This window comes from Myotis myotis, unplaced genomic scaffold, assembly GCF_014108235.1.
Source record: "Myotis myotis isolate mMyoMyo1 unplaced genomic scaffold, mMyoMyo1.p scaffold_m19_p_13, whole genome shotgun sequence".
NCBI lineage: Eukaryota > Metazoa > Chordata > Mammalia > Chiroptera > Vespertilionidae > Myotis > Myotis myotis.
In genome coordinates, this window is record NW_023416317.1 from 41,361,928 (window position 1) to 41,388,723 (window position 26,796).

The 26,796-nt window shown below is 46.8% G+C and overlaps 2 protein-coding genes across 7 annotated transcripts in view; one reads left to right on the top strand and one right to left on the bottom strand.

Annotated features, from left to right (window-relative positions):
* The window catches only part of RARB (retinoic acid receptor beta), a 637,926-nt gene extending 615,629 nt beyond the window's left edge, over positions 1-22,297 (top strand). For both annotated transcript variants that reach the window (XM_036332777.1, XM_036332778.1), the window contains 4 exons: positions 9,233-9,409; positions 17,598-17,802; positions 18,603-18,761; positions 20,786-22,297. In XM_036332777.1, coding sequence (XP_036188670.1) covers positions 9,233-9,409; positions 17,598-17,802; positions 18,603-18,761; positions 20,786-20,982 — 738 coding nt within the window. In that variant the 3' untranslated portion in view covers positions 20,983-22,297. The remainder of the gene's footprint in view (positions 1-9,232; positions 9,410-17,597; positions 17,803-18,602; positions 18,762-20,785) is intronic.
* Positions 22,298-22,326: 29 nt separating this feature from the next.
* Positions 22,327-26,796, bottom strand: part of TOP2B (DNA topoisomerase II beta) — a 61,563-nt gene continuing 57,093 nt past the window's right edge. For 2 of the 5 annotated variants that reach the window (XM_036332773.1, XM_036332771.1), the window contains exons 34-36: positions 25,811-25,933; positions 23,700-23,794; positions 22,338-22,836 (exon numbers count right to left, since the gene is read on the bottom strand). In XM_036332773.1, the coding sequence (XP_036188666.1) occupies positions 22,669-22,836; positions 23,700-23,794; positions 25,811-25,933 (386 nt within the window). In that variant the 3' untranslated portion in view covers positions 22,338-22,668. Of the gene's footprint in view, positions 22,837-23,699; positions 23,795-25,810; positions 26,000-26,796 lie in introns of those variants that run through there. The other 3 variants (XM_036332774.1, XM_036332775.1, XM_036332776.1) reach the window with 3 other exon arrangements.

A 26,796-nucleotide genomic window follows, 5' to 3' on the forward strand; every position in this document is an offset into this window, starting at 1 on the left:
CCCCAGGTAGGGAGGTGGGTGGGTGGTCCCCCTTTGTTCCCAGTGTTCTGCTGGGCATGGCTTTCACTGAGGTTAGAAATAAAGAGAAGAGGGAGGGAGAGGAATGGGAGCAAAGGTAGGAGGCGTATGTTTCCTGGTCTGGGATGAGCTGGTAGAGACATCATGAGGTACTTTAATTTTTTAAAGTGTATTTTGTACGTATTATGTTCCCTGATGTATATTCCTAGTGTGTGGCACTCAATGAATATTAGCCCAGTGGGTGAATGGATAAATATAATTAGAATGTTGTTCTGGCTTCTTTAAGTGGCTTATATTGTTTGCCTAGATCAGCGGTTCTCAACCTGTGGGTCGCGACCCCTTTGGCGCTCGAAGGACCCTTTCACAGGGGTCACCTAAGACCATCCCGCATATCAGATATTTACATTATGATTCATAACAGTAGCAACATTACAGTTATGAAGTAGCAACGAAAATAATTTTATGGTTGGGTCACAACATGAGGAACTGTATTTAAAGGGCCAGAAGGTTGAGAACCACTGGCCTAGATGCTAGTAAACATACTTTTTAAAAAATGCAAGTATAAATCTAGCCGGTTTGGCTCAGTGGATAGAGCGTCGGCCTGTGGACTGAAGGGTCCCAGGTTTGTTTCCGGTCAAGAGCACATGCCCCGGTTGCAGGCTCCATCCCCAGTGTGGGGCATGCAGGAGGCAGCCAATTGATGGTTCTCTCTCATCATTGATGTTTCTATCTCTCTCTCCCTCTCCCTTCCTCTCTGAAATCAATAAAAAATATATATATTTTTAAATGCAGCTATATCAGCACTTGCTGGTTGCTAGTGACTGGTGTGCTAGTATGAAAAGCCACGACATAAGATGAAATGGCATTGCCAGGTAGAGAAAGGAACAGTGAGTGTGGGGTTGTGAAGCAATTCTTGGGGTGCACGCGGCCATGCATTTGGATGTGGGTGCCACAGTTTCACCTAGCAAACAGGAATGAGGGCCAGGAGCAGGCCCAGAAGGTTTGCTGTGGAAATTGTTGCTAAAACGTGCCAGGGCAGCTTCTCGGGGGAGCATGAGGCTGTGCGGTTGGGTGGCACCAGCTGCTGGAGGGCTGGCATTCGACTAAACAGGTCCCCTCGCCAAACCCAAGACTGGCTCAGGAAGCGGAGGAAGAACCTAATCTCAGGGTGCTTAGGGAGCACCTGGCATGCTCCTTAAGCTGTGGGTCCTGATTGGCAGGTCTGGGGTGGGACATAACTAACAAGCTCCCAGGTGGTGCTGGTGCTGCTACTGTACAGACCACACTCTGCAAAGCCACGGCCTTGAACCTACTTTGAGTAGCAAGACCCAGACGACCTTCTGGGGCATACCCAGACCCGTGGTGTCAGGGAGGAGACTCTGGGGTGCTCTACTCTTTAGTCTGAGAAGGCACTGACCTACCTGCCAGGCCAGGGGAGGTGCTGGACTCAGTGGGCAAGCCCTCCCTGAGCTTGAGGAGCACTTGCTGGGGTCCAACCCCAGCGGGTCCAGGGGTTCCCAAAGGCATAGATGGAGTCAGCGAAGGAGGAAGGACACAGAGACAGTGTTCAGTTGATCAGCAGCCAAGCCAAGATCTCCAGCCAAGTTCTGGTCTGGATCTCCAGAGAGGTTCTGCTTCAGGATCTCCAGCCAAGTTCTGAGTCCATGTTCTCTTGCTAGGTTCTCCAGGTTCTCCAGCCAGGTTCTGTAGCCATGTTCCCTCACTAGGTTCTCCAGCCAGGTTCTGTCCAGGTTCTCCAGCCAGGTTCAGTCACCAGGTTCTAGTCAGGTTCTTTTGCCAATTTCTGTAGTCAGGTTCAGTCCAGGATCTTTTGCCATGTTCTCTCCAGCGAAGTTCTTCTGTCTGTAGGTTCTGTGTAGGTTCTGTCTTCTAAGTTCTGTGTGTAGGTTCTGTCTCCTGTTGTCTTGTTACATCTGTATTTATACCAGTTGACTCCAATCCTATCAATCTCTATTCCAAAGGTTAGGGCGTTTCTTATCTCCATTCCAGGGAGTAAAGATTATGTAGCTTAAGCATGATTGTTCGTAGTTAAAGTGATTAATTACCCGCCTGGCACTTAGTTAAGAGGTTTTATTCCCTCCCTAACTTCAGGGGAAAATCCCTACCTGGGGAAACAACCTTTCTCAGAGACCTTGGTTAAAACACATAGTGCCAAGAAGGTGAGCAAACATATTAAGAACAGTATGCCATATATGCCAGGTCCTTTGAAACAGCAAGGATGGACCGGCTCCCGGCAAGCACTGTCCTAGCCCAAAGCAGACCCAGAGCAGGACTTGCTGGATACCATACGGGAGCTTTCCTTTTACGTCAGGAGACGAAGCAGGCCCGTCAACCAAGAAGCGATGGAGGGTAATGCCATGTATCAAGAGCAAGAGTGCTGGAACCAGATGGATGCAGTTTAAACCCTGCTCAGCCACCCATCAGCCACGTGACTGTGCCCAAGCTACTTAACTTCCCTCCACCTCGCTTTTCCCATCTGTAAAATGGGGATGATAGAAATGGATTAGGAAGAGGAAAAGAAGCAATTCATGCAAAGCTTCTGTGATGGGATCTGGAAATATCTACACAGCAGGGATGCGACCACATATCCACTTCCTGGGTATGAACTGACCCTTAAGGGACCTGGTCTCATGCCAGGTGCATGTTGGCCCTGCAGAGAAGTAAAATACGTAATAGCCAGGGCCATGGAGCTTATCATTTATTCCTTTTAGAAGTAGCGATTGATTGCCAACTATGTTCCAGGCACTGTACTGGGCTGAGCATCAAGGTGAGTGCATCCTGTCATAAGATCTAGGGAAACTGACTGAGGCTGGGCCATGGGAGAGGCCAGAAGGAGCCAGTGAGAGAGAACAGGTGCTCTGGAATGGTGGGGTGTTGAGAGTAAGTGGGAAGTGAGAAGAAAAAAACCTTGCAGGGCCTGGAATGCCGACTGAGGAATTTGTATTTTTGTCTGTAAATAATGGAGAGAAATGGACAGCTTGTGACCAGGCATCTTTATTATCATCACCATCATTATTATTACAGCTAACATTTATTGAGCACTTACTATGTGCCAGGGACCATGCTAAGGAATCTAAAGATATGAATTCCCTTACTCTTTACGAGACTCTTATGAGGTGGGTACTGTTGCCCCCTTATGGCAGATGAGTAAACTGAGGTGTAGAAGGGCTATGTAACTTTCCCCCATGTCTCCTAGCCAACACGTGGGGCTTGAACATGAACAGACTGAATGCAAAAACAGCCCTTTTAACAGCTACACCATTCACAGAAGACATTAGGAGGGCAGCAGGAGCCACTGGGCATCTGGTTGGGAGGAGGTGGCAGTTATCTGGGAATAAATCCAACATGTAGCTCCAGAAAAGATGGAGCAAAAGAGAACAGTCGGAGTCAGGAGGGCTTCCTGGAGGTGGAAACTTTTGAGGCAGGTCACAAGGAGAAAGACATGATAGGACCGTCCCTGGGATCATGAGCTGCTGTGTCAGGGTCCCCAGATGGAGGTGTCTTCCTCAGCCCCCCAGGCCCTGACTCACCTGGGAACCAGGTGCCATTGCACCCACTCTGGTCTGGAGGAGGGCAGGGCAAACACAAAGCACAGCATTCGACCCTCCTGGAACACAAGCCCTGTGTGGCCTGGCTTCCCCCAGGACCTGGGACCATAGTGCTCCTTCAGCACAGTCCTCCCTCTATTAGCACAGCTCCTCCCCACCCCAAAGCCTCGTGAGGGGCCTCTGCCACCTTCCTTGCCCCAGGCCTCCCTCTGAAATCAATAGCCTCGCCTATGGATTCTCATTATGCCGTGGGTCCGCCTCCACCTGCTTCCAGGCCAGCGAGGCTGCCTGCCCTGCCTCCTGGGAGGATGCAGCAGATGCTGTCAGGGCCCTGATGTGGGTCCCATCGCTCAGTGCCCCTGCCCCCAGGCCGCCTCTGGCTGCCAGAGCTGCTCGGCTCACATGTGCCTGGGAGATGCTCCTGGGAGAGGCCCACCCAATGGCCAAAGGACTCTGGTGGGGAACAGCCCCGCCTCCTGCGTAGCCTCTAAACCAGCGGTTCTCAACCTGTGGGTCGCGGCCACTTTGGGGATTGACTGACCCTTTCACAGGGGTCGCCTAAGACCATCGGAAAACACATATATAATTACATATTGTTTTGTGATTAATCACTGTGCTTTCATTATGTTCAATTTGTAACAATGAAATTGGGGGTCACCACAACATGAAGAACTGTATTAAATGGTCGCGGCATTAGGAAGGTTGGGAACCACTGCTCTAAACCCTCTCTCCAGTTCCCCAGCAAGGTGGCTCCCAGGTGCCCACAGGGATGATCTTCACAGGCTGCCTGCCCTTCCCTGTCCCCTCCCACTCCTCCTCCAGGCTTCCTGGGATCTCTTCCCAAAGAAGCTGTTTGCATTCAAATCCCAGTCTCGGGGTCTGCTTCTGCCTAAGGCAGGTGGCTTCCCTGAGGGCGTCCAGCGCCCCTTCCCATTCACCCTACTTTGGGGACAAGACAGTCCCCAGCTGGTGCCCATTGTTCTAAGGACTTCGCAGGGACTTCCTGCACCTCTCGTCCAGCAGGGAAAGGGGAAGCGCCAAGTTTCATCTCCAGAGGCTGCTCCCCAGCACAGGGCAGCCAACCTCCCTCCAGGTGCGTGTGGCACGTTTGCAGGAGCAAGGCTGCCCTGATACTGTTCCTCCTCCGGATGTCTCACGAGTCCTACTCTCGGCACACAGACCTAGCTCTGTTTTTATCGTAAGCCTTCAAATCCTTTCTGGAAGTAGCTGGGGGTATAAATAAATAGCAGCAGCCATAACACATTCTCTGCAAGTTTCGAGCGAGCATTTTTTTTTTTTTTTTAGTGAGAGCTTTTTTTACATGGGCGGTGGCTCCCACTGCCAGGAAACTCCCTGCCACCTTCACCAGCCTGGCATCTCTGTGGGATGCCTTGGGAATAAGTAGGCAGAGAGGAACTGAAAAGGCAGCTAGCTGCCCACCTACAGGTCTTGGAGAGAGTACTTCCTTTTTCTTCCCTCATTTGGGTAGGTTTGCGACCATGGGTCAGGCCCCCGGAGGCAGCAGGAATGGGTAGGGGAGGCAGAAACATATGTTCACCACCTTCTGGGCCCAGGCCCAGCAGAGGGCGCCTCAGAGCTAATCTCCTTGGGAAGATTTCTAACCAGTGGCCGTTCCAAACACAAGGGGCGGGAGGGGATTCGGTGTAGAAAGGTGGGGAGTGGGGTGTGGCTATTGTATTGAGCTCTCCAAAATGGAAGGAGGGTGTGAACCAGAGGACACCTCCCGGCTCTGGGGATATGTAACTCTGCCTCCTCGGGACAAACCCCAGCCACTACCTCATTTAGGCTTTGGGGCCTCTTAGACCCAGGTTCAAACCTTGCCTGTGCTACTTAGCAGGTTCATGACCGTGGAGCATCATGGAGCCTCAGCTTCCTTATCTCTATAATGGGGTTGAAATAGTACCTACCTCCTGGGGTTCCTGGGACAGTTGAATGAGAAAGAGGTGTCAGGATGCTTTGTATAGTTTCTGGCACAGAAATATGCAAAATGAGCAGGGCTCCTCCGTGTGATCCTGCTGTGAACACCTTGTCCTCTTTCAGAGCCACGTGCCCACCCCCAGCCGGGTTTCAGAAAAGCTGCAGAAAACCCACACGTCCTCCGCGCCCCCCAGAGCCGCCTCCATCCCCAGCCAGCCCAGGCCGCGCTGTCCATTCGCCGCGGCTGGGAGATAATATATAAGCCATTTTCCACCTCGTGCCCATGAATCCAGCGCGCCGTCTAATAAAACACCAGGTTATTTTGTGTTTTATTAACTGCCTCTTCCCTTCAGTTTGCATAATCGTGAGTGAGATTTACATGCCGCGGAGACGGCTGTGCATTCTTTTTAATAGAAGGTGCCACAGGCTGCTCCCTCTCAGGCCCGGGCGTGATGAAGTGACCTCATCCGATGCTGATGAAGATTTCGTTCACACTCGCTGGGCCGGGGCGATGTCTTTTTTTCCAGATGGATACTCCATTGTGAAATGATTCCCGCAGTAGGCGCGCCTCTCCGCCCCTCTCCATCGCGTCTTCCCCCGAACCGGATAAACTGCCTATTAAATTTAATTACAGCCCGAATGGCGCACATCTTGATCTGATGTTCCCCCGAGTGCACTGTATTCCGCCAAGGTCCTCGAGGAGGGAGGACAATAAATCTGGAGGGCGCATGCCTGCTTTCCGCAAAGAACAGTGCAGAAGGCGACGCTGGCCACCAGCTTCCCAGGGCATGGATGGCATCCCTGCTGCCAACGTTTCTTTCTGGCTTTGCTCGCCAGCATTCCAGACAGGAGCTAGCTTTACTGGCTCCGTGAGCTGATTTCCATTGAGGGGAGGAAGGAAGGATATGGGTGGGGGTGCATGGTACCCTTAACTGATATCTGTCAGGCCCCAGCCAGGCCTGGGAGCCTTGCCTTTTCTTGGATGGCTCAGACCCACCTTCAGAGGCAACGGAGGCCTTGGGAGGGGCCCAGGCCCCAGCCTAGGAGAGCCTCAGCCTCAAAACCTTAGCTGTCCTGAGCCATTTTAAATAAGCACGGACTTATGGGAACTTCACTCATTGGTTCACTCAGCACATATTTCTTTAAGTGCCATGTGCCAGGCACTGTTGTAGGCACCATACAGCAATGAAAAATGAGACAAGCCTGGCAGGTGTGGCTCAGTGGTTGGGCATCAACTTATGAACCAGGAGGTCACGATTCAATTCCGGTCATGGCACATGCCTGGGTTACAGACTGGATCCCCAGTAGGGGGCGTGCAGGAGGCAGCCGATCAATGATTCTCTCTCCTTGATGTTTCTCCCTCTCCCTCTCCCTCTCTCTTTCCCTTTCTCTCTGAAACCAATAAAAATATATCTTTAAAAAATGAGACAAAAAGCCCTGTATAATGAGTGCCTGGCAGGGTGTGTTAGGAGATCAGTGCTATAAACATCGAGCAGGATGGGGAAGATGGTAGAGGGGATGATCATCTTCAGTGCAGGGGTGGAGGGTCCTGGTTTTTCTGTTTGGGGCTATGGGGGGCTGAAAATAAAATCTGTTTAATTACATATTTAATTCTTTACCAGCAATGTTTTACTTTTTCCAAATCTTGAAATTTTTTTTTTCCTCATTATATTCAGTACAAGAAATACCAGTATCTATGGACGAGTAGAAATTATTATATACCGTTACTGAAATACACTGAGTGGCCAGATTATTATGACCACCTGACGTTTGTAGGCAAATTAGCTATAATTTGCCTACAAATTATAGGTCTGGCCCTCTAGCTGAAGTTGCTAGAGGGCCAGACCATTATAAATAGGGAAGCAGGTTGTTTACCACGACAGAAGTGATTTTTTTCTGAAGATATGGGTAAACAACACGATTTAACAGCCTTTGAACATATATATATATACTAGAAACCCGTTGCCCAAAGATTCGTGCAATAGGCCTTCCTTCCCCTGGCTGCCGGAACCAGTTTTCCTTCAGCAACTGGGACCCAGGCCTTTGGTCCACCCGCAGCGGAGAAGCCAAGCCTCTTCAGTCTTCACTCTGGCCAGAGCCTTCAGTCTTTGCTCCCCCTGTGTATGCAAATTAACCACCATCTTTGTTGGGTTAATTTGCATAGTCACTCTGATTGGCTGGTGGGCATAGTGGAGTGACGCCAATTTGCATGTTTCTCTTTTATTAGTGTAGATATATATATATATATATATATAGACATCATGCGAGCATAGCAGCATATATTGAAAACCCCAAGCATAGACTACTAATTAAGGATGTAGGGCAGTTTTTCTTCTTCTGCAAAATGGTGTAAATAATTTTGTATGTGTAGAGAGAAATTTTTCAGAAGTCCAACTTACAAATATAACACTAAGAGATGTTCATTCCCTTTTTTCTTTATAATCTATCAGGTTATAAATGATGAAATGTCAACCTCAAAGTCAAGTCAAATGAACAATGCAAATTTTATCTTTTTTTAAAGGTATAGTCTTATGAGTTTGGCAAACGTATGCAGTCAGACATATGCTTCTGTTGTCGTCATTGCTGACTAGCCCTCTGCTGCCTGGTGTGTCACAGCTTATCCATTCATCAGTTAATGAGCATCTGGGTGGAGCTGCTGTTAATCTATAGGTTTCCCTTTCCATTTCTTTATTCCCCTTGCAATGTATCTGTTGAAGAAAGCAATCCTTTGGGTTTTTGAGGTCTCTGCCTCTTGGGTATTGAGAGTCACATCCTGCATGGTGTAGTTCAGCACGCTCCTCTGTCTCCTGGCTTTCCTGTAGTTAGAGCTAGACGCGTGCTGTGATTCTGGGTTGACGTTTCATAGGCGGTGGTACGTGTTTCCATGAGGACACCCATATGGTAGGCTGCCTCTTTTCAAGATAATAGCAACCACTGATGGTCAGTGCCTAGAGCCAGTCATTAATCAGAGTTCTAACATGGTGGCTCCTTATTCCATTATTCTGTCATTTATTACTGGATCTAGAGGCCTGGTGCACAAATTTGTGCACCAGTGGGATCCCTCAGCCTGGCCTGCAGGATCAGGCTGAAACCCACTCTCAGACATCCCCTGAGGGGTCCTGGATTACAAGAGGGTGCAGGCCAGGCCAAGGGATCCCCACCAGTGCACAATTGGGGCTGGGGAGGGATGTGGGAGGTTGGCCAGTCAGGGAGGAACTGCAGGAGGGCTCTAGGGCATGTCCGACCTATCTTGCTCAGTCCCAATCGGCTGGACCCCAGCAACAAGCTAACCTACCAGTCAGAGAGTCTGCCCCCTGGTGATCAGTGCCCATCATAGCGACTGGTCGACTGTATTCCCCCTGGTGGTCAGTGCACGTCATTGCAAATGGTTGAGTGGCCTTAGCATATCATTAGCATATTACGCTTTGATTGGTTGAACAGACGACCAGACACTTAGCATATTAGACTTTTATTATATAGGATAGTTGCACAAAGAGAAATCCACCTCACCTATCATTTGGTGATCCAGTGGTAAGGAATAAGATTTTGAGCATTTTTAGAAGGTAAATCTAAACTGAAAACTCAGCCAAACCACCAGGACGCTCCCTGGCCAACACTGACATGCAGGCGCATTATCAGGAAATGTGCTGAGTTTCCTGCCTTCCACAGGGCTCCCCAGCAACTGTGGTGTCTTCTCTCCCTCTTAGAATTCCAGTGCTGACCATCGAGTCCGGCTGGACCTGGGCCTCTGGGACAAATTCAGCGAACTGGCCACCAAGTGCATTATCAAGATCGTGGAGTTTGCTAAACGCCTGCCAGGCTTCACCAGCTTGACCATCGCAGACCAGATCACCCTGCTGAAGGCCGCCTGCCTGGACATCCTGGTAGGTGCCCTTCTGACCTGTTAGTAAAGGGTTTGGGGCGGGCGGAATCGGGGACTGAGATGCTGTGAAGACCTTCAGAGGCTCCAGCTCCCCGACCTCTCTTCCTGCCACCTCCTTGGCACCCAGTCCCTCCTCCCAACCTGCACCTCCGTTCAGCTGCCAAAGGCTCAGAGAGCCCCTGGAGTTGGAAAGAACCTTCCAGCCCTCTCTACATGGTGTGGGAACCCCCTCCACATGACCTTGGGAACAGGTCCAGCCAGTCTTGGTCACAGACCTCCAGCAACAGCTTGTTCCCCCTCGATCCCTTCCATGGGACAGCGCTGTACGTCTTTGAAAGGCTAAACTACTGGAGGTGGCTCATAGCAGCCTTGTCCCATCCCCTGATCTCACACCATTGCCATTGGTGGCCTTAGGAAGTCTTTTTATTCCATGGACCTCAGTTTCCCCAACTGTGCACAGGGGATCCCTGATGCCCCTCCATTTCCTGCTGTTCTCACACTGTGACTTCTAGGGCCCTACATGGGTAAGGGCCCTGTCACACCTTGTCCTCTGCAGGTCTCTGCTGGCTGGATGCCCACTCTCTCCCTGGTCGGGGCTCCAGGGGCGGGCGATTGGTTCTGCCTAAGGCGGTTTTCTTGGGCGGAGAAGCAGCTCCCGTTAATGGTGGCAGGGGCGTGTCCTGCCTGGGAGACTGTATGCTGACAGGCCTCCGGGGACATGGATGGGAGGCTGGCCCCGGGGAGGCATCAGAAAAAAGGGAAGGGACAATCAGCTTTTGAGGTATTTAAAAGCGTAGATTTTTCTTTTTATTACATCTTTCATAGCTTTGGGTATAAACAGTTCTGCAGAGCAAACAGTTACTCACTGTAATTAAGCACACACACAGTCCTGCTCAGGAGGAGAGAGGATCCTGGAAGGGTGGTATTGTAGGAAGTTTGAATGTTTATGGGTCTTTCTGTTTGCAAGTTGGATCTGGGGGGGGTGGTAATGATTACTCAGTAGCCTACAGGCTCCAGGGATCCTGAGAGTATATGTGGCATTTTTTCTTCTCATAAAATCAGAGGGTTTGGGATGAACCTAAGAACATTAAAAACAAACAAACAAACAAAAACATGAAACATCTGAGCAACATTGATCTGTCACATACCCACAGCCTGTAGTTTGCAAAGCTCAGCTCATTTGCACCTCACACAACTCAGCCTAGGAACAGAGATTCGGCCCATTTTACAATAAATAAAGCTGGAGGCGAGGTGAGTCACCCAACTCCGGTGAGTGCTGGAGCCCAAACTCAAGCCCCACATCTTTAGACTCCAGAGCCCTGAAAATGCAGACATGAGAAGATCAGATGCATAAGCAGGACGTGGTGTGGGAGGCTTGGGCCATGTGGAAAGAACTAGCTAGACCACCAGAGATTACAAGAGGCGACTGGGCAAATCAGTAATGATGTTAATAATGATCTAGTACAGGGGTCCTCAAACTTTTTAAACAGGGGGCCAGTTCACTGTCCCTCAGACCGTTGGAGGGCCGGACTATAGTTTAAAAAAAAACTATGAACAAATTCCTATGCACACTGCACATATCTTATTTTGAAGTAAAAAAACAAAACGGGACAAATACAATATTTGTATTTGCATGTGGCCTGCGGGCCATAGTTTGAGGACCCCTGATCTAGTACAATGGTCGGCAAACTGCGGCTCAAGAGCCACATGTGGCTCTTTGGCTCCTTGAGTGTGGCTCTTCCACAAAATACCACGTGCGGGCGTGCACATACAGTGCAATTGAAACTTTGTGGCCCATGAGCAGAAGTTGGTATTTTGTGGAAGAGCCACACTCAAGGGGCCAAAGAGCCGCAGGTGCCTCGCGAGCCGCAGTTTGCCGACCACTGGGCTAGTAGAATAATTACCTTATGAATGCTTGGCTCATGAGTGCTTCAAATGTAGCACTCAGTAGAATTTCCCCTAAGCTCAGCGCACCTCCAATATATTAGTGGAGACTGGGTGATTGCCACACGATTAGAGAGAGGCACCCAGAGGCCTGGAGCAGCTGAGGGATGGGTGAGGTGACACACAGCCAGACAGGGTCTGCGCCAGGGAAGGCTGTGGGATTCTGAGGCCCTTGCATCACGTGGCCACCCAGTGGGCCCAGAGCCTTCCTGATGGAAGGCTCTGACTTTGGCCCTCTTGCTGCTCGTGTCTTAGTTCTCTGCTTGTCTAGCTGCCAGGTGGTGACGGTCTGAGAGTCCCTCGATTCCAGCCCTTTGGGAAGGATGGAATGCGAGGGATGGGAGGGATGCTTTGAGGTCCTTCCACAATGCCACCTGCTTCATGATCAGGGTGCTTAAATGCCTTCTTAAAATTCCATCCAACTTCCAGCAGCCGTCTGCCCATGTCCCATATGGCCTCCCCAGGCTTGCTCATGGATCCAAGATTTAGCCCTTAGCCCCACGGTGGATACAGTGAGAATGGGAACTAATACTATGACCTTTGTAAAGTTATTTAACCCCTCCAAGCCTCAGTTTACCTATATGTAAAATAGGAATACAAATCAATCGGGCATTAACTAAGGTAATTCCTTCAATGGCCTTAAATCTGGTCATGGATAGAATGGGACATGCATAGGTCCCCGGGCAGTGATTCTGAAAGCAGGGACAAAACTGGCATAAGCCCAGGGAAGGGCAGAGACCCCCCCAGTCATACGACACAAGGCAGAAGAAATGCTCATTTGGCCTCAGACAAGAGCTCATTTCCAAGAATTTGTAGCAAAGGCAGTTAATCCCGAGATCCTGAGAATGCACATCTTCAAAGACCATCTATTGGATGAGAATGTCAACTGGCTGAGCTATTTAGAAGCATCTTCTCATCCACGCCATTGATGTATGGGTAGAGTGAGGCAGACCAGAAGCATGGACAGGCAGGGGCTGAGGTGATTCTCAGCCCCCAAAGGGAAAGTTGAGGTGGTACCACTAGCCAGGACCTAGTGCCACCCCTTCTCAGCCACCAGTGCGTTGCCCTGTGTGTGTTTTGTCCTGATGGTTGCCTGCCTGCGGGCTGGTGCTGTGCTGGGAACGCGCTCTCCGTTGCACTTAAGATCTATTGGACTGTAGCTAGAAATGTGTTTCCTGGTGATGTCTATACTCTGGGCTGTTGGCTCAGTGAGGGCAGGGCCACATGGGGTTCGTCACCTGGCAGAATCCCAGGCACACACAAGTCATTCGCTGGATATTTGTGAATGGATGGATGGATGGATGGGCGCGTGGGCAAATGAATTGAAGAGCAAAACTGGAATTTCAGGATACGGGCTGCCATCCGAGGATGGCGTCTGTGGAAGCCTCCAGTGTGGGGTCTTTCCCTGTGGGACACGGGGCTTCCCTGGGACCTGCCACCCGCTGCCCTCACTCCCGCAAGGAAAACATTCCCACGCCAGTCACAGCCGCACCTTGCATCTGGTGACGCAAAAGTGACTGCCCTGCCTGCCATCAATCCATGATTTGTGGTCCTGGGGTCCCAGGGACCTGTGACTGTACTGCCACCCAGGGCCGTTCCCATAGGCCCTGACCCCCCTGCCTTCCGGGGACTCAGCAGAGACAGGCCCCCGCCCCAGCCTGGCGAGGAGCGAGCTCTGGACTGGAGCCCCACGGGCTGTGTTCAGGCCTCAGCATCGCCTCTGGCTGCTGGGCCATCGTGAGGAGGTCCTGTGTCTGAGTCTCAGCTTTCTCAGCTGCCCCGGAGGTCACCGTCACCAGAAGTCACCGTGAGGCAGGCAGTGTAGCGGCTGAGAGGGTGGGCCTGGCGCCAGACTCCCGGGGCTCCAGTCCCAGCTCTGCCACTGGGAGCTGTGAATTTCAGGAAGCGGTGTGACTACTCTAAGCCTCAGTTATGTCTTCAGTGAAATGGGTATAATAGCAACTCCTCCTTAATAAGGCTGTGGGACAGTTGGTTGGGTTAATGCATGTGAAGCATTTAGTACCTGGCACAGGCAAACTACTCCTTTAAATTAACTGCTGTATCAATATTGGGTTAGCCCAGATTGTCCTCGTGAGCAGTACTGAGCTCACACACACACACACACACACACACACACACACACGACCTGTGTGCTCCTCATCCACATGGGAGCCACGAGCTACCTGTGGCTGCTGAGCATGAGAAGTGCTGTAATGGTAAAAATACACACTTGCTTTCAAAGACCTCTTGTTTACACATGTGCAATATCTCTTTAATGGTTTTTATATTGATTATGCGTGGAAACCAAAATACTTTGGATCTAAGTCAGTTAAATAAAATATACTATTCCACTTTTTCCCACATAATCCTCTTCACAGTTTAAAAGAACGGCTCTTGGAGCGCTGGCCTGGAAGCAGGAGCCATGGCCGAGATCCTGCGCCTGCCCACGTCCTTCCCGGGACTGGCGGGGGGAAAATGTCATTCCCATGAGCTCACACAATAGGTACTGTGTGCTGCCAGGGGAGCCGGCCGCGCACAGCTCGGGCTTATTGTTATTATTATCACGATTTCGACATTCCCACAAGCACTGGAGGATAAACACTCAAATCAGATCCCGGTCTGCCCACCAGTTGCCAAACACAATTAGTGCAGAGACTGAACTGGGGGAGCAATCTGAGTGTTCTCCTGCCCCAAAAAACTTAGACATCCCTGGATGTCCCCCTCCGGTGTTACAAGGTGGGAGAGATTCTGATGAGTTCCTTTATCTAACAAGTATTCATTGGCCACCTACTGTGTGGACGGCACTGCCCTATTTGCCAAAGAAATAGCAGGGAGCGAGGCGGCAGAGCAGTCTTTTTCTAAGAGCTCAGCTTCTCAGGCAGCTCAGAGAGGGATGGTGCTGGGTGATGGTTCATGCTGTGGAATACTACACAGCACTGAAAAAGAACCACCACTACAGGCACTAACCTGGGGGTTCTCACAGATGCAACATGGAGTAATAGCCAGATGAGTGAGAGAGAAAGAGAGAGAGAGAGAGAGAGAGAGAGAGAGAGAGAGAGAGAGAGAGAGAGAGAGGGAGGGAGGGAGAGAGACTATACTGTGTGATTCCATTTTTTTAAAGTTCAAGAACAGGCCAATGTAATCTACAGGGAGAGACGTCAAAGTGATGGAGGCTTGATCAGGAAGGAGCCTATAGGTGCTGGAACCATTCGTATTTTGATCTGGGTGGTGGTTACACAGGCGTGTACTTGGGGAAGATGCATTCAGCTACACGTGAGATGTGTGCGCAGCTCAAGGCAAGGATGCTGTCGTTGTTATCTATTGCTGCATAACCTGTTGCCACAAAACTTAGCCGCTTGAAACATGAATTGTCATCAGCACACACCGTCCCTGTGGGTGGGGACCTGGCCTAGCTGGGAGGCTCTGGCTCGGTGCCTCTCATGAGGTTGCAGACGACATGGGCTGGGGCTGCATCGGCCGCAGGCTTGACGGGCTGGCGGGCCTGCTTCCAAAGTAGCTCATTGTGTTTGCCCAGCGAGTTAGTGCTGGTTAGCAATGTAAGGCCCTCTCCATGGGGCGGCTTGAGTGTCCTCATGACAGGTCAGCCAGCTTCCCCTGAAACTGGAGAGGGAAGAGAGGGAACAAGAAGGAAGCCAGGATGACCTTTATGACTTTGTCTCTAAAGTCACACCCATCACTGACCCGTATTCCTTCAGTAGAATGAAGGCACTGGGTCCAGCCCACACACAGGGGGAGGGGAATGAAGCTACACTCTTTAAAAAGACTCGTGGCAAAGGATTTGTGGGCATAGTGCACGATAGGAGGTCGTGGGCTTTAGGAAGCGGTGTTTGCTGTGCTCTGAGTGGGAGTCGGCCACGTGAAGATCAGGAGAAAAGCGGCAAAGGCAGAGCGAGCAGCAAGGGCAAGTGCTCTGCAGCAGCGACGAGTGGTTGGAGACTCAGAAAGGGGGCCACTGTGACCAGGCGTTAGTGGGCGGGGTGGGAGGGGGAGGAGGAGGAGGGGCCGCAGGAAGAAGGTTGGATGTTAGGGGTGTGAGATAACTACCCGCCATCGGAGGGACTTTCGCAGGGAAGGCGAAGTCTCCTTGATGAACATTGTGAACAGCGTGCTGCGGCCGCAGGAGCAGCGGTGCCTTGGATTCGGGGTCCACAGGGAGCAGAAGGGAGGTGGATGAGTGCCCGGCTCTGCCTCTGGGATGTCAGATGCTCAGAGCCAGCCTCCCAGAGGGGCAGCCCAGCAGTGTGCTCCCAGGAAACACCCAGAGCCATGGGAAAAGACTCGGTCCTCTTTGCCGCAGGCAGGAAGTGGGGGCCCTCTCGCCCGGAGGAGGACCAGCTTTGTCCAGCAGCCGCGGCTTTGCCAGCCTCCCCTGGACTATTTCCCACCATCGCATGGGGCTTGTGCGCTCCTCTTCCCAGAGGAGAGACCCTCCTTCCAACAAAGGATGTTGGAATCCTGGGGACGCACTGGTGTTTGCCACTGTGACAAAATGAAGCTCCCCGGTTTCCCTCCAGAGGCAGCCTGGCCAGCAGCGGGCGGGGGTGCTGTGCTGCCCAGGGGCCCGGCGGGGGGCAGGGCTGGGGCGGAGGCCCCTGGTAAAGACGTTGCCATTCTTCCATCTCAGGCCACGCACCTTCCGCTCTGGACGGCCCATTTGTACTTGGCTTTGGTTTGGACTTTCTAGGGAGAGAAGCGACTGGGCATCGTTTAAATGCTTCACCGGAATCCCAATACCTTTCAGCTTCTCGGGGGGGGGGGGGGGGGGGGGGGGAACCTTCCTGAGGAGGACAGTACGGAGGTGTTTGTGCCCTGCAGTTCGGACTTGGCTGCCTGAGGGAGCCATGACAGCTTGCAGATGTCTCAATCCTGGCCTCCCGTTCCTTTCCGACAAGCCCTGGTTCCTTTCATTCTTGCAGGGACAGCGCTCACGCAGGCACATCTTGGCAGCGTGCTGAAGTGCAAAGACTCACTTGGTTCCCATTCGGTTCCAAACCGGACCGGTGTCTGCGGTTTTGAGCCCATAGATACTGAGCATCCTGACTTTGCCCAGCAGTTAGCATCCACAGGGCCATGGGAACGCCCGCCGGGATTGTCGGTGTACAGAAGGAAAGCATTCTGGTGGCACAGTGCAGGGAGCAGGCGACTCCGTGGCAGCAGGCGCCCTAGGGCAGTGGTCGGCAAACTGTGGCTCGCAAACTGCGGCTCTTTGGCCCCTTGAGTGTGGCTCTTCCACAAAATACTGACTTCTGCACATGGGTCACGAAGTTTCAATTGCACTGTACATGCACGCCCGCACGTGGTATTTTGTGGAAGAGCCACACTCAAGGGGCCAAAGAGCCGCATGTGGCTCGTGAGCCGCAGTTTGCCGACCACTGCCCTAGGGGGACCAGCAGGGCCGTTTATCAGGCAGGATTGGGAGACCGTGGCGGGCTTCCTGCCTATAGACATTCCACCCCTACATCCTGGCTTTCTTGGATCGCTGCCTCTTCTCCGTAAGTCTGCTCTGAGTTCGTCCTGGCTGCGTCGGCGCTTCCCTTCTGAGCTCCCAGCTCCCTGCTGGTCCGCTCCTGCTCCTGAGTCATAGTTGTCTGTGGAACGCGGTGTCCAAGGCAGTGCAAGAGGGAGCCTAACCTGGGCTTGAATCCGATTCAGCCACAAGTCAACTGTGTGACACTGGGCACATGGCTTAACACTTCTGAGCTTCAGTCCCTCATCTGCAATATGTAAATAATATTCACTTCCCCGAGGCGTTTGCAAGATTTAATGCAGGGCATGTGTAACATGATGTACACTAGGCATTTTATACATGGTAGATATTGCCCCCCCCCCTTTTTTTCTTTTTGGTGGGCTGTAAGCTCATTTTTTAAAAAAAGAATCTCATTCATTTTTTTTATCCCTAGCACCTGGCATAGTGCCTGGGACATAATTAGGTCCTTGGTAAATGTTTATTTGACTCAAATAGATGACTTTTAGACAGAGATTTCTTGTGTCCTAGTTGTTATTCTCTAAAATGACTTTAGCCCGTGTTGTGACTTCTATACTCTTTTAATGAAAGAGCTTGAGGAGACACTCAACAATAGAGAGGGGGGGCTGAGCGCCTCCTGGGATGTGGGAGCACCTTGGAAATCCTCATGCTACCTCCCGCCTAGAGCTGACTGATGCTGTGAGGACAGGCTGGCGTTGACGATCCATCCAATCTGGGTTGTTGTTTTTTTTCCTTCCAGATTCTTAGAATTTGCACCAGGTATACCCCAGAACAAGACACCATGACTTTTTCCGATGGCCTTACCCTAAATCGAACTCAGATGCACAATGCTGGATTTGGTCCTCTGACTGACCTTGTGTTCACCTTTGCCAACCAGCTCCTGCCTTTGGAAATGGATGACACAGAAACAGGCCTTCTCAGTGCCATCTGCTTAATCTGTGGAGGTACCGACTACCTAGCAAACCCTCAGGGGATTCCAGGAACAACTTGCGCTTGTAATTTATGGGGGAAACTTCATCTCCATTTTGGAGATATTTTACTTAGAAGAAGGCATGTGAATAAAGCCAGGCATGCATGCTTGGGGTTTATTGCATTTTTCCATATTGTTATAAATTAAGTTTGGGATCCTTCTGCTCTGAAATATCAAAATGCTATTTCTCCAATTGCCACAGGTATTTTTTTAAAGGTAGCATCACACTATAAAATGAACTGCCTGGGGACATTTTGATGATGTTCCCAGGGACTTGCGTGTGCTGTTTGCTAATTTAGTGGCCCGGAATACAAGTCATTGGATTGGCCCCCTACCAGCCCTTAGAGGGCCGAGATAAAATAAGGCTTTCTTCTTTGTAGTGACCCCTATCAGCTCGCAGGAGGCCGAATCATAGTGGCTAAAAAGTAATGGCTTTAATTAGGGGACGACTTACCTTGCCTTCATAACCATCCAGCTCAAGGTTTGCTTTAATTCAGTTCAGTAGTGACACCTCCTGGTCATGAGAAGTAATTCTCTCCCTGGGATAAAAGCAAGCAGCCCTCAAAATGTGCCTTCCTCCAACAAGGGGGACAATCATTTTCAAGTATCACTGCCCAGAGCAGTTGCATATATCTTCAAAGTTGCACATGTGATTGAACCATCAAATTAATAAAGTCATAATGTAGTCGGAACAAGGAATGACCCTCTAGCCTGGAAAGTGTGAAACTTTCTGTCCCGCTACTAATTGTGTAAAACTTTATTTCCGGTATCTAGACCGCCAGGACCTTGAGGAACCAACAAAAGTAGATAAGCTACAAGAACCATTGCTGGAAGCCCTGAAAATTTATATAAGAAAGAGACGACCCAACAAGCCTCACATGTTCCCAAAGATCTTAATGAAAATCACAGATCTCCGCAGCATCAGCGCTAAAGGTATGTCCCCAGTCTGCGCTGTCTATATGACGTGGGTAAAGGTATGTCCCCAGTTTGCGCTGTCTATATGACGTGGGTAAAGGTATGTCCCCAGTCTGCGCTGTCTATATGACGTGGGTAAAGGTATGTCCCCAGTCTGCGCTGTCTATATGACGTGGGTAAAGGTATGTCCCCAGTCTGCGCTGTCTATATGACGTGGGTAAAGGTATGTCCCCAGTCTGCGCTGTCTATATGACGTGGGTAAAGGTATGTCCCCAGTCTGCGCTGTCTATATGGCATGGATAAAGGTATGTCCCCAGTCTGCGCTGTCTATATGACATGGAGCCTGCAGTCCTGAGCAGGTTGTATTGCTTTTCTAAACCCCATGTTTTAATTCAGGATGTTTGGTAATAGCTGCCTTTTTGTTGGTTTTGTTTTAGCATGTACTTCTCATTGAAATCAAAAGGAATGAAATAGTACCCACCCTTACAAAGAAAAGAAAACCTGAAATTTTACCCTACTCAATCTTAGATGATGAGGGCTTTAAAATTCAGGTGACCAAGGATTAGAAAAACTGTTTTCAAGAGAATGGATATATAGCCGTGGCCGGTGTGGTTCACTTGGTTGGAGCGTCGTCTGATGTACTGAAGGGTTGCTGGTTTGATTCTGGTCAGGGCACATATCTAGGTTGTGTGTTTGATCCCCAGCGGTGGTGCATATTGGAGGCAACTGACGGATGTTTCTCTGTCTCAACCCCTTCTTCTCTCTAGTCAGTAGAATATATCCTCGGGTGAGGATTTTAGAAAAAGAGAATGTACGATATGGCAAGCTTTTTAATGTTCTAGTTTTATACATTTCACTCCAGCTTTCTACAATGCTCTGGTGTATGTAAATTTGACTCGTTTTACCTGAACATCCAAACCTCAAGAAAAACGAATAGTACTTACGATCGTTGTTGGTGAAGTTTCTCTCAATCAGTGTAGCCATTGCTCTCTTGTGTATGGGCAGATTTACTTCCGCACACTTCTAAGCTAAGGCACTGCTGCCTTCCTGAGAGGTGTATTCTTGGCCTAGTGATTTTCAGTTTATGGGGCAATTCGAGCAATTATATTTAGTTAGTATGGAAACTTGTGCCCAGGGCCCTATAACAGTTGAGTGTTGGCATAGGGTCGAGAAAACTCAGTAGCCACCCCTAGTACCAAATGTTGTCATTCTCCTTTCCATTAGCATCCGCTATCCCTTGAAGACCTTGGTGAACCAAGGAACAAACTCGCATTCGGGGAAGTGCTTCGAGGCACAGTGAACCTGCTTGATAGTCTCAATCCTTGATCTCCTTCTAAAGTTTCTTCAATGAGATGTTGAGCTCAGCCCTAGCATGGGATTAAGGATAGAGGCAAACAGTGCTTGACCTTATAATTATGATGTCTTTAATTTTAAAACAGTGAGGCTGTTTCACTTAATATGGTCATTTCCTGTATCTGGCTAAACCAGTGCTAATAACATTTACTGTGATTGTGGAAATATCCTGTGCTCTGCATTGTGCAATACAGTAGCCACTAACCACAGGTGGCTCTTGAGCACTGGAAATGTGGCTGCTGCAACTGAGGCACTGTTCTTTTCATCGTATTTAACAAATTTAATTTAAATAGCCGCACTGGACAGTGCAGTGCTACCTCAAATTGATGCTTGCCCCACTTTTACTACTCAAATCACTTCCTTCATTTTTTGGTTACTGGTGTCCTTTCAACTGTCTCATTTTCAAAATATATACTGTTTCTGTTATCAGGAACTTCTCGTTGTAAATTATGTTAAGCAAATACATACCAATCTTGTCTCCTGAAACTGACTGAGGCATGGAATTATCAAATTTAAACATTGTCACCATATCTATAGATAAACGTATTTTAAAGTTGTGAAATCAGCATAGGTTTGGGGAGGCCTTCGTAGCACCATTTTCAGCCTTGTTCAAGTAGATGAAGGTTGATCCCTAGTTATGCAGCTTCACTCCTTATCTCTACCAGATTCCTATTATCTCTTTTTAAAAGGTGCAGAACGTGTAATTACCTTGAAAATGGAAATTCCTGGATCAATGCCACCTCTCATTCAGGAAATGCTGGAGAATTCTGAAGGACATGAACCCTTGACCCCAAGTTCAAGTGGGAACACAGCAGAGCACAGTCCCAGCATCTCACCCAGCTCAGTGGAAAACAGCGGTGTCAGTCAGTCACCACTGGTGCAATAAGACACTTCCCAGCTACTTCAAACATTCCCCAGTACCTTCAGTTCCGGGATTTAAAATGCAAGAAAGAAAAAAAAATACCTTTTTACTGCTGCTTAGTTTTTGGACTGAAAATATATTAAAACTCAAGAAGGACCAAGATGTTTTCGTATGTATCCATATATACTATACTCCTCACTGTCTAACTTACCTAGAAATACAAACTTTTTAAATTCTAAACATCAGCCATTTCATGCAACCAGAAACCAGTTAAAAGCTTCTATTTTCTTCTTTGAACACTCAAGTTTGCATGGCAAAGACCCCGTCAAAATGATTACGCCCTGGTTAAGTTTCTAAAGACTTTGTACATACAGAAATATGGCTGTTCTTTCTATACTGTATGTTTGGTGCTTTCCTTTTGTCTTGCATACTCAAAATAGCCAAGACACCAAGGTTATGGAACAGACTACTGTACATGTCCAGCTAAGAAAGGTTCAAAAGGTAACTGTCTTGTCTTCACAGAATAATCAAGACATCAAGGTAAGGAAATGGGATTATTGTACAGTAGGACAAGATAAGGCTAAAGATACTCTAATTTAGTTAGTATGGAAGCTTGTCCTTGCTCTTTCTGATGCTTCAAACTGCATCTCTTGATTTCATGTTGCCCAGTAAAAATATACAATTCACTGTACTAGCAGAAGAGAATTCTGTATCAGTGTAACTGCCAGTTCAGTTAATCAAATGTCATTGTTCAACTGTTAATGTCACTTTAAATTAAAAGTGGTTTATTACTTGTTTAATGACAACTACACGATTTTTAAAAAAAAAGATACATTTTTACAGTAATGATAGCCTCCAAGGCAAAAACACTTTTCAGTGTTAGTAAATTTTTGTTTACCTATTCACAAGCCATTAGGGAAATTTCTTGGTATAATTTCTGGTATAATTAACAGGCTGGTCTACCACCTGTACCATGTAACTAGGGTCCTTCCCGACTCATGCCTGATATTGGGGGTTTTTCCAGCCTTCTTGATGCCCAGGGGCTCACACTAACTCCCATGGCATGGGCAGAGAATAAGTATTCTTTGACCTTGTTCAATCACTATGAAGCAGAGTGAAAGCTGTGGTAGAGTGGTTAACAGATACAAGTGTCAGTTTCTTAGTTTTCATTTAAGCACTAGTGGGTGTTGTTTTTTTTTATATTTTAGCAAGTCTGTGATGTATTTTCACTGGCTCTGTTTGTACATTGAGATTGTTTAACAATGCTTTCTATGTTCATATACTGTTTACCTTTTTCCATGGAGTCTCCTGGCAAAGAATAAAATATATTTATTTTAAAGGTGTGTGGGAGCTTTCACTACACTTTCATTTTCAGTAAAGAGACAGAAAGCTGTTCCATTTTTAATGTTTAAATTTCATTTCAAAAAGCAGGTCTGTTGTCTGCAATCATGACAGTTAAAATCTGTGCTAATGCACGGTAGTCTATAACAATACTACAAGCCAATCAGACAATACATGACATTTCAATGAGTAAAAAAGAGCATAAAATTGTATGTGTAAGAACAAAATGTTAAAAGGCCTACCACAATAAAAAACCATCAATTACATCATCACATTAAAATAAGCCAGATGTACAAAAGTCTGAGACAGAGAAGACAAAAAGACAACACAAGTTATCTGTTGAAAAATGTTTCTGTGCTCTTTGGGCACTTAATTAAACATAGCAAAATCAACATCATCTTCTTCATCAGACTCTGCAAAATATTTCACTTCTTTCCTAGCTCGACCAGTCCGTGGCAGAGAAGGTGGTTCAGAAGCAAAGTCTGATGGGAAGATGTCCACATCTGAATCCTGATCAAAAGATGTTTTCTTCAGTTTCTAAAACAATAGATTCAAAAGCCCAAAGTTAAGAAAAGACTAGTGTTAAAAAGAACTCATTCCTTACACTTCACTTACATTTGAGAATTATATATAATGGTGCTTTTAAAATTAGAACTGTAATGTTAACTCAAGGGTAAGACCAGTTACTTATTCATTTTCATGAAGGAAAAAAAAGGATTAAGTATAATAATTTGCCACCCTAGTAATCTTGTATTACTTATCATTACTTATTTCTTTCAGAATTTATATATCACTCAGCAAATATGCACCATGACCAGATTAGTAAAAATTCAAATTGTCTAATTTGTAAGTACCTATGAATTCATGAGAGGAAAACAAGACTTATGCACAGTATGTACTGCACACTATGTTTATAAAAAGAGTCACTGAGATGGACCAGAGGTGTAGAAGAAAACTGGATGGAAGAGGTCAGTGTGAAAGCAACATAAAGCTAAAATCACCTATGTTTGCATTTTAAAATTTTAATGGACGACAGAGAAAAAGAGGGGGATATTTGATGCTTTTTCATTAACCTAATAGAGATAGTGTACTTCTGGTGAGACTAACTGGGAAAATTTAAGATAAAGATTAAATTAGCCCTGATCAAATAAAGAAATAGCCTTTATTTGGTCTGAAAACAGTAATATTTTAGATAGTATATAATTTATACCATACTTGATCCAAGAAATAGCCCTAATTATATCGATCTAGACTTGGATAATTCTTTACCCATATACAAGTCCCCTAAGGATAAGTATGCTAGGTTTAAAGTTATTATAAGACATTATACTCATAGTCAAACTAAGCCAGTTATAGATCATCTTAAACAAAACCAGCATTACACAGATGCTTCTGATTACCTTGCTTGGTGGTCTGGTTGTTTTCCTGCCAGGGTTATAATCACCTTCATTTTCAGAGCCAGATGCTTTCCTTTTCCTTGCCCCTCGGCCTTTACCTTAAAATTATACAAAAGGTTTTTTCACCCAAGGTTAAGTGCAATATAAAAGGATAAAAACATTACTTCTTTGGCATCCTCTGATCTCTTAACATGAATGATGTAGAAACAATTCGTCAGCATCATTTCAGTTCTGGAGTTGACAAGACTAAATGTATTTCACAAATATATTTAAATTAACTGGAAGGTCCTCGTGACAAATTTTAATGACCAAGCTCCTAATACATGAAAGAAAATATTTGCACCTGAAAAGAAAATCTCTTTAAAAAGTGCTTTTTAAATTGTGATGAAAAAACAATTTAGTTTCTAATTTGTCATAGACCAATATTTTTTAAAATGTAATACGTTATAATTTATGTTAAAGGTTTAAATCCTTACTCTAAATTTTACTTATTGCACATTAGTAACAACCAATTGCATATCCCACTTTAAGTAGCACAATCTTAGAATAAAACCCTCAGTGAAATAATCTATCAAATCTTTATTCCTTCTCAGACCTAGAATTACCACATGCAGCCTATTTTCTTTCATCTACCTAATTTCTTATTCTCATCATTGGAGGAGGAAAAGGTAATGTTTAAATGTTCTCCATTCTAGTGATTCCAGTGAGTAAAAAAAAATGGAACTAAATTGCAATTCTAAGTTTTTAAAATTTCTTTAACAGCTATGACCAACTAGATCAGCGGTTCTCAACCTGTGGGTCACGATCCCTTCGGGGGTCGAACGACCCTTTCACAGGGGTCGCCTAAGACCATCGGAAAACACATATATAATTACATATTGTTTTTGTGATTAATCACTATGCTTTAATTATGTTCAATTTGTAACAATGAAATTGGGGGTCACCACAACATGAGGAACTGTATTAAAGGGTCACGGCATTAGGAAGGTTGAGAACCACTGAACTAGATTATAAGAAAAGATAGCTAGATACTTGATCAAATTAATCAATGAATTGGCACATCCTATATAATAGGCTAATATGCAAATCGACCAAACAGTGGAATGACCAGTTGCTATGACGTGCACTGACCACCAGGGGCATACCCTCAACGCAGTAGCTGCCGTGACTTGGCAGTGGTGGTTCTCAGGTGATGCACCCCAAAACCAGAGAGGAGAAAGCATGATTCCACATCAGCAGTGGGTTATGTTGTTGCTGGGGGACTGTCGGACCCGAATTTGGTTTACTGCACACTTGCATTTGTGATCCACACCCTGTACAACAGCAGCTTTGCAGAGTGCCCTCTCGCACTCCGGGACCCCTCAGGGGATGTCGGAGGGCTGGTTTTGGCCCGATTCCCACAGGCCAGGCCGAGGGACCCCACTCACTCTGCAGACACCTTTTGAGCCATGGCGCTGATGGCCAGGGAGGGTCCACAGGAGGTTGGTTCCAAGACATGTCCAGCCCATCACACCAGCCACCTTCTAATTAATTTCTTTTCAATGTTCACAAATCCGTGCACCGGGTCACTAGTGTATTTATAAAGGTTTTAAACCATGCACACCTTAAGTATTGACCTCCCCAATCACAATGTTTCTTTTCCACTTTGTTATTCTCTCTTGCTTCCCTATAGGTCTGTATCCTTATCCTAACGGCCACTTTTAGAAATAAAATAAAAAAAATAAACACGATCAGTCAGTTGGATCAAAGTTTGAACAGCTACCCTTATAGAAAGTCATCTCTTACCTGAGCACAGCTATTTCACTTCCTAGATCAGCAAAAAGCTCTGCTCTCGGCGTCCTAGCTCCAGCCTACTCCAGTGGGTGTTACACTCTCATCTACCATTTTAATAACTACTTCCAATGAGACCACTGCATGGGGGTCTTTGAACCATACCTAGGTATGCAAATTGCTATACTTCCCTTTGAATTAATTCAGCACTGATTCTTAAACTGCTCATTGAGGAGTAAAACAACTTAAAATAGGTACACCCAGTCTTTCTAATTTCAGTGAGTAGAGGAGACTAAATGTTTTCCACGTGGCACGTTTGAGGGTTACACAGAAATAATCCTCACCTTTTGGTGTTGTAGTCTTCTTTGGAATGCCAAATTCTGAATCTGAGTCAGAGTTCATAGTCTCTACTTTCTTCTGTTTGGGAGTTCTCTTGGGCTTAGGCATTGTATCTGAAGATGGCTTTCCTATTAAGCAAATTTCCATTGCTTAGATCAATATGTACTTACCAACAAACCAAGCTGAAGTGAGTCCTAAAACAATGGAATTTCTTACAGCTTATCTAAAATTGAGTTGCCTTAAGTAATAAAATGGTTTCTCTCCACTTGGTGCCAATGTAGAGGCAAACAATTTCTCATAGATGATAAAATGCTTTTTATTTAATTATGCATAATTTGCCTTTTGATAATTCAAGTGAGATGTTTTAAATAAGGGCCATTAAAATGAATTAAGCAATAACTTTTAAAAAGCAGTAAAAAATACAGTATAGTCAAGACAAAAAACTATTTGACATATTAATTATAACCCAAGTATAACCATATATTAAGTTCTAACTTTTAAAGCATATTATAGGAATAGAAACAGATTCACTCCCATTAAGTTGGAATTCAGACTTGGCATTTTTACATGGAAAGAAATGTGAAAATTCTAGAAAAGTAGACAATAGCCCCAAAGACACTTGTTTTGATGAATTTTATTTTTCAGCTTCATTTACAGTCAATGTGAAAATTACCACTAATCACTTTGGTGATTAAAATCTAATTTGAAAAAATATATATTAACCATAGACCAGTGGTTCTCAACCTTCCTAATGCCGCGACCCTTTAATACAGTTCCTCATGTTGTGGTGACCCCCAACCATAAAATTATTTTCGTTACTACTTCATAACTGTAATTTTGCTATTGTTATGAATCGTAATGTAAATATCTGATATGCAGGATGTATTTCCATTGTTACAAATTGAACATAATTAAAGCATAGTGATTAATCACAAAAACAATATGTAATTACATGTGTTTTCTGATGGTCTTAGGCAACCCCTGTGAAAGG